Source organism: Schistosoma mansoni, chromosome 4, assembly GCF_000237925.1.
Source record: "Schistosoma mansoni strain Puerto Rico chromosome 4, complete genome".
NCBI lineage: Eukaryota > Metazoa > Platyhelminthes > Trematoda > Strigeidida > Schistosomatidae > Schistosoma > Schistosoma mansoni.
In genome coordinates, this window is record NC_031498.1 from 16,175,685 (window position 1) to 16,184,026 (window position 8,342).

An 8,342-nucleotide genomic window follows, 5' to 3' on the forward strand; every position below is an offset into this window, starting at 1 on the left:
TTTGAATCCTTTACTGTATTCAGCTCTTCTGGGTCCTACAGTCTATTGAATTGCTTTGACTTAGTTTCAAGGTTTTAGAAATATTAATTAAGCAGTAAACTTTGTCATACATTCCCAATACACTAATTTCATCGAACGTTTCAGAATTAATTTATTCAACGTCTTTGACTGGAATTCTATTGGGTGAATTATTTTCATCTGAAATAAAATATTTGAGAAAAGTCATGCCACATTAGTTTAACACAAATAGTTAATCCGTATTCTGGTTTGTTAATACAACCACATGTTATTGTGAAGCTGGAATTGCTAAATAAGTACGTAAACGATAACATTTAATTGTTGATGTACACCTATAAATTCTCGTAAATGGATAACCAAAAGCTACGTAGTGTATGTACAATGTGAAGGGCATTTCCCCAGTTTTTTTTTTATTGATGGTTGCACTAGGATTGAACTTATTTAATTCAAATAAAGTAACAAAATACATCAATCCTTTCTTCATAGTATTCGTGTCATACCACCAACAAATATAACATCCTATTAGACTTAAGTCGATCAGGTTAGGTGAGTTAAATGTCAAATACTGTGTGTTTTGTGGTCATAACTAAGAACGACTACCTTAGCATACTTCAATCATTTCAATAGTGAATATTTTCTGTTGATATGTTCTCATTTTATCGTTTCCAGGATCCTACTGTTGTATCCTGTTTACAACAAGTTTTAAAGGACTTTCTGTCCTCAAAATCAGGATGTGAAATAGATTTACAAATATCTAATTCTCCTTTGAATCATAGCAAATCTTTAACTCCTGCATCGAATACATCACATTCTACTGGTGTTGGTTTGTCATCATTATTACGTGGTTCTATTGGTCGTGTACAATCAACTCCTGTTCACACCACAATAGAAACTGCGAAAATTTCCACTTCACTCGAAAATTCTTCCTCTATCTTAAATATAACTTGTCCATCACCAACTGAATCAATGCTTAAGCAAGGTCTTCCACTTAAAGAACAAGTATGTTATTTGCAATATATAATGTGTATATATAGAACGATATTTTACGTAATATTTTTTGTTGAGGAATATAACAGATATCATAACATAATGTTTTAAGGATAGAAGAATAATGAATCCTTAAGGCAGAGGTAAGGAAACTGTGACAGATCGTAATTATGTGCGATATGAATTCGTTTAGAAGTATTCATAACATCGGCTGGAAGTGTAATAATGTAATTCTATGTTACTTAAACATTACACTTTATATTGAAGTAGGAAATAATGATTGCAATCAGACTTAATCTACTACGTCTAAAAAGCTTGAATTGCGATTACAATGATAAATAAACTGATTGCTATCAACTCGTGTAAATATTTGGAAATATTACCCAAAGTGGATAGACATGACATACTAATTGTCCAAAAGGTATTACTGCGGAAGCTGACTACTGAATTTTAACAATTAGTGAAATGTGATATACAGAAGGGAATCGGAAAAGAATAGGACACAGAAAATAAAAAGACTTGACACATGCAGTGAAATATCTCTGTAATTTTTATATGCGATAAATGTCATGTTGTATTTATTATTTTATTTATTTAAACACATAAATATTGGTACAAGGAACCACCAGATAGATATGCGCCACACAAATCTCATTTGATTTGTGTGAGGACTGTGATACTGCCCAGGTGCCCAAACTGAAGCAGGTGGTTTTCTTAGGGGGCCACACCCGGAGCCTTTGACCACCTAAAGGTTTAGTCTACAAGGCAGTGGGGCATCGTAAGGAGATGCAGTCCCATGGTAGCCGGTGACCAACAGTTGGTTCATACGCCATTTGTTCCTTCAGGATCCTGGAGCCCATGTGCACCACCGGTTTGGAATCAGGGTTTACCAACTCCCCTAGGTGGACTTTCCGTGTCCACCAACCCGGTTAAAGCGCCGGACATTCACTTTTCGTCCTCTCAATTTCGTAAACAACAGTAATGCCACGAGAAGGCAGTGAGTATGACTTGTCTGGCAGAGGCTATATATTCGCGTGGCCATATGAGAGCATTTCGAGAGGGAGAGCAGACTCTCCCCACTCTCGGCTGTACCAGGGCATTTGGGGGCTGTCGTGTTGTATGCTAAGCGAATGTTACCTGATGGAAAGTACCATGACTAGTTTTTTTCATATGTTTTATTATCAACTTTGAAAGTAGTTGACAAAAACCCTACATCTAAGATGCTTGTTTGACGATATTATCAAATTTATACGTTGGTATTACCACTTCCTATAATTTGGTTCCGTATTCAGAGAACTACTTCTCCGTAGGTTACTCAAGTTTCTGCCCATCAATCTTGTGAAAGTTCGAATCAAATAACTACGTCGATCTCGCGATCATACTCAATGTCCAGGACTTCATTCACAAATTAAAATTTTCCTGGTAGCCCAAATCTACCAGAATTAATTGACACTATTTGTCGATTAGTAAATAAAAACAAATTCTATGACACTCTATGGGTTAAATCTTATCATTCATCTCCAAAATATTAAAGAATCACAATATTCATGTATATGTTGTTGTGATATTAGCTAATGGAGACTAGACAGAGAGAGAGTTTGCGCTTAATTCGAATTTGTAACGTCCTTCGAATATCAGTAATATGTGTCTTTAAGAAAGTGAGGTCTTATGAAAATAACTGTTGTTAGTTAAATTTCATTGTAATTCGAATAGTTACTCGTCTAATTTTGTTTTTTAACTATCATGAATGAAGATTAGTTTTATGGTCAAGTCGAATCATTTTTGTCACTAGTTTCAAAATTCGATTTGTATCATCTTTAATACATTTATACGTAGTAGTGTGTGTACAAACCACGTAGCACCCATGATTTTACTGTGATAAAGCTTTTCTTTTGTATTAATTATTTTAACCTCAAAGAACTCTTTGTTAAGTTGGACTTCTTTACATTTATTTAAGCATGTTTTTTTTCATTCTTAGGATTTTACTCCAATTAAACGATTTGTATCAACAACCACTACTGACTGTGAACAATCTTTAAACAACAATACACCAAAAACTGTTACTGTACGTTACATCAGAGGCCAGTTTTGTTTCGTTGCATTTCATTTTTTTTATATCTATGGTAATTAATGATTCTAAACCTGCAGTTCAACTTATATTTTGTGGATTTTAGCCTACTATTATCTAAAATAAAGTCTTTGAAGGTTAGATGAACAAAATATACAACTGAATTTAATTGTATGTCGGTTTTTTTTTAAGAGAATTGTTAGGAATTATAGAACGTTGTGTAGCTTTTTCATTTTTTTTTATTTTTGGGATAATGCTAATTGCTTTGATCAGCACTATGTATTTAGTACAATGTGGAATTCTCAGGATAAAATATTTTAACAAGCTCTTTGTACTACATTATATAGGAATAATATATATTTGTAAAATCTCAGCGAATGAATTTGTAGTAAATCCAACGTTTCGCCTGGCAACCTGGTCCAAGCTTTTTCAAGGAATTATAATCAAACATTAAAATTATCGAATATAAATAGGTACATGGTTCTCCGGGTTCATTGTACACTGAATAGGTCATCCAATCAACGTTAACAATGTCTAAACTAGGTATATGTATTAGTGTGTAAGAGGTGTGTGATGTGAATTGATGAGTGTTCATATAACATATTGTATAGAAAACGTAAGAGGTGAGAGGAGATATTACATTCACATTAGATATTGTCTCTTATCGGTGAATTTATAAGGAAAACATACAATTTGTAATATATGATATGAATCATATCTGTCACAGCATGAAGATAAATAAACAAAATAAAAATAATAAAAGAGTGAGATTTGAAGAGTGTAAATTTTTAAAAACTGTATGTATGTGTCATTCTTAATGTTCCAGTGAATTGTTAAACAAATTCCGATAAGACAACTAATTAGAATCATCGAATGCATTTGTTGTCATTTAGATAATACGAAATAGATAAAATCGTTAAGGAGTTCAGGTTTTTTTTACTTATTAATGATTAGCTGCCATGGCACTGCTAATTATATTCCATCCCTCCTATTAATATTGTTTGGATTAGCCCAAATGTATAGGGCTTCAGCTGTCTGTCTTTCCTTGTAAGAATTAAAATCTTTTTGAAGGATTTTTGTGTGAACGAAATCAATTGTATGACCCGATTCTATCGAGTGTAATGCTATCGCTGATTTGTTCTCTAGTTTCCTTACATCAGCTCTTTGTACTGTTCATATTATATATATATATATATATATATCAAGTTAAGTTTATGTAATAGAAGAACAATCTGTATAGCAGTGCATAACAAGGTTGCATTTCCAAGATCCAGGAAGTATACAAGGAGAAGAATATGAATGGTGAACGGTTTGTATCTAATAGGATAACACTTGTCAGTTGCTTTACAAGATTTCAAATGTTTGCCAACAGTCATATTCATTAAAAAAATATTTAAAAGAAAATAGTTCATCCTTTGCTTTGTCCTATTTTTCTTGACGCTGAGAATCAACGAACTCAAATGGAATCGAATACAAGATCTTCAGGTCCAAAAATATGGTCAATTACCATTCAATCCATGATTTAAGATTATCGGCGGATGATCATCTCATTTACAAACTGAATAAATTTATGGTGCTCAACTTCCCGTTAGAATTAAGTTAAAACAACTGGGTAATACACTTATTTTCCAGTTACTAATAAACTATCTTAAAACCTAAAAAAAAATCTCTGTACATTATCAATTAAAATATTTTCTATATTTGACGAATTCGCATTGTTTTCGATGTAATTTCAGTGGTAGTTTTGTTGAATATATATATATATATATACTGAACTACTCTGTGTTCATCAGTGTAGGTAGGTTTATTGGACGAAACTGAATGTATGTTTGATGTTAATTAATAATTGAATCCAGAACACTGTTCATTACTCCCTAACTATATGTTTTCTATCATAGTTATTATGAAGGCTTGTACTTCTGCTTCAGATAGGTGATAAGTACAGTTCAGTGGACTAGCTAATCGGGATAATACTTGTTGGTTTTTTTTTGTCAAGGGGTACTAGATTCAATTGTTAATTAGAACAGCAACACTGGGATTCACATATATTCAGTGAGTGTGTTCAAAATATTACGAAATACACTATTGGGAAATTTCGTAATAGTCATCAATATAAAAGCGCACCTAATAATTAGTTTTCGTATATACGACAGATTCATCAGATAAGGAAGTGTTTATTACTCGTAGTTTTGGTTTTCATTTGATTAAATTTTGTTACATTTTGTCGTTGATCAATTAGCTTAGATTATTTATTGTCACTGTTATTCACTAATAATCGTTGGAGTATTTTTCTCTTGAATTTTTAGTGTCCTTACACTCGAACCCTTCCTAATCGAAGTGCTTCGCGTACAGGTCTTTCACGAAAAACTCGTGTTCGTTCTAGTATCCCTGGATTAAAAAATTCGTCTATAACTGTTTCAGATAAATCTATTTCTCACGAAATAAAACAATCTGAGGTCGTTGATATTGCGAAGTCACCAACTCCTGATATTATTCACTCGCTACTTATTACTGAGGAACCATGTTTTACTCCTGAGCCTAAAGCTAAACGTCCTCGCAGTTCCCAACGTAGTAATCAATGTGATAATTCATTAGAACTTTGCAATAACAAAGAGATTTTAGAATGTATTCAATCACCTAAGGATATTTTGAATAGTTCAGTGGAAGAAAAGGAAATTGTGAGTTGTTTGACTAATTCAATAATATACGAACAGTAAAAAAGTTTGCAATAAGTTTTTGTTTCAGAATTATTCTGACTAATTTTTTATGTCTATTAACTGTATTGTTTACTCATACGCTTTTGTTAAACAAGTCTAACAATCTGTGGTCATGCTAAATACCTTGAAACTGTACTGGGGACTTCACAGTAGCTAATAGGGTGAGAAATAATTTCAAGAGCGATGGAAATCTGAACGTGAAGGTTGCTGCTTGAAGGGAGCAAATGTGGTTGAAGAGTAAGAAGTTGGAATGGACAGTTATGTAAGTATTTAGAAGAAGATAGAGTAAATGCAATAACATCTCCATACACTGATTACGAGTATTTTATGGAGCCTAAAAGAAGGTTTATACCTACCAATGTACCACAGGCCAATAGTTAATGAATTCATGAATTGATGACATATCTTGACTTGTCAACCTCTTATTTCTTTCTAACCTACTCTTATGTCAATCACCGTTGAATATCTGTGACGAAGTTTGCACATGAATGATTAGTCACCAAAATCCTAACGATGTCCTAATTTCTGGAACTCTTCAAATCCCCTGGCAGAAAACAAAAGGCGGCACGTACTAAAAAAGCCTTACTTAGAAAGGCAGTTAATGTCCAGAAACCTGGGGTGCTCGTTGGCCTACCTATTACTTTGAAATTCTGAGACCAGTAGGTTACGACTGTTTGATTATAGCTGTCTCCGAAACAGTGCTTGTATCTCTAAAACAACTGAGTGAACCACAACCTTAAGATACTACATAAACACAGCAAGTCGGTTGATGATTTTGCGAGTTTTTCTGCTGATTTGAATGGGACGATTGTTACCCATACTCAATCAACTCCTACCTCGACCTAATTGAATAATGTATTAGGAATGTTCAACTACCACCTACCTCGACGGGGAACATTGGCTGGTGTAGGTGTAGATTGTTAAGAAGCTAAGAATGACAGATGAAATAGGGTAGGTGCAGACCACCTAGTTGTGGTCCGCGCGATTACTGTAACCGGTGGTTTGACACTCCAAGTGACATGGTTTAGAATCCATTTTAGATACTTAGATACTTCCTCACTTCATCTTTCCTTAGGTCTTGAGTTTCGAAATTTCCCTATGCTTTTTTCGCTCCACTAAATTATTTTTGTTTCATGAATTTTATCGTCTATGTCTAATCTTTTTTTCACTACTAATACTGTTACTAGTTTTATTACTTTGGTATTTGTTTTGATAATTACATCTCACTGTGCAAACGTGGTGTGGCAACCTAAACCAATGAATATATGTGCCAGGTTCTATGTTGCGTGTGACTGACCGTCGAAATATGGTAGATGAAAGCTACGGTGAGTGAAACTAACGCATGAAATTAATCCATGAAGCCATTCACCGTCAGTCTGAATTGTTTAAGGAGGTACAAGCTACTTAACTGATATCTACACAATTGTTATGATCTGTAATTGATGCACGTAAGCGATATGGCTCGGTCCCACTGACCTATTCACCGTTTTTGTCTTTCCTCTTGAAATCTAAGTTTAAACTCGAAATCATATTACTAATTCTTAACCTTCTATTCGAACTATACTCTGTTTAAACACCGATATTATTATTACCTCGATTTTTGTTAATTATCTCAATGTCAACTCATTGCATTAATTTGATGTATCAACTTTATCCAATGCACATGTTTGCCTGATTCTACACGAATTGTGACTGACTGAATCACTAAATTTTAGCTTGATGCTGACTGAATAATATAATTTGCATTACTTTTCCTCAAACTTTGCTGCAAACTTATCGTAATATAATGTTTATTCATTTTGCTATAAAATCTAATCCCATAAAATATGTACTATGACCGACCATTTATATATTGTTTCTTCTTTTTACAACCAAAGATATCATCGTCTGATGCATTTCGATTAAAAACTCCTCCTTACAATTCAGAAATATTCACTAATTCACAGCTTACAAATGATTCATTTGATAACTCCGATATGAGTATTGCAGATTTAGTGAAAACACGTCAACGTCGTCAGTCACGTTCATCTCAACACATCACCACCACATCACCAACGCAACATTCCACACCAATCATATCTAAGCACCGATTATCATTGAAAAGAACTTCGAAATAATCCATTTTTGCTATTTCATTTTTATCATATGTTATTGTTGTTACCCTATTTCTCTTTGCATTTACTAAAGTATTCAGTGTTCCAACAGAAATATCACCAATTTTCCCTTTATTTTTGTTATTATTTTCTTTTGAGTTTAATTTCAGTAGTTATTTGACTTTTCACATAAATTTTCCTCTAATGTTATTAAACAGAAGTGAAATTATTGCGAATTGTAATTAACAAATAGTCAGTTATTTTTTGATAAATATATTTTTTTAAATTTTAGTTTACTCTTGGATTGTTGAAACAGTAAAAAGATATAGTAGCTTGTTTTATTTTCTTGTATCTTTCTGAACAACTTCATAATCAGCATATAAGAACTTTCGTCCAAATTTGACAGAATAGTTTCATGGTATTTAGGCGCCTATTTGATGTAAGACATTAAGGAGGAAG

The 8,342-nt window shown here is 33.1% G+C and overlaps 1 protein-coding gene across 1 annotated transcript in view; it reads left to right on the forward strand.

The window, feature by feature from the left end:
• Smp_160680 (hypothetical protein) overlaps positions 1-7,907 on the forward strand; it is a gene marked incomplete at both ends in the record, with an annotated part of 30,140 nt that extends 22,233 nt beyond the window's left edge. The window contains 4 exons of the mRNA XM_018796982.1: positions 688-1,017; positions 2,984-3,070; positions 5,380-5,751; positions 7,668-7,907. Coding sequence (XP_018652069.1) covers positions 688-1,017; positions 2,984-3,070; positions 5,380-5,751; positions 7,668-7,907 — 1,029 coding nt within the window. The remainder of the gene's footprint in view (positions 1-687; positions 1,018-2,983; positions 3,071-5,379; positions 5,752-7,667) is intronic.
• Between the last annotated feature and the right edge of the window lie 435 nt (positions 7,908-8,342).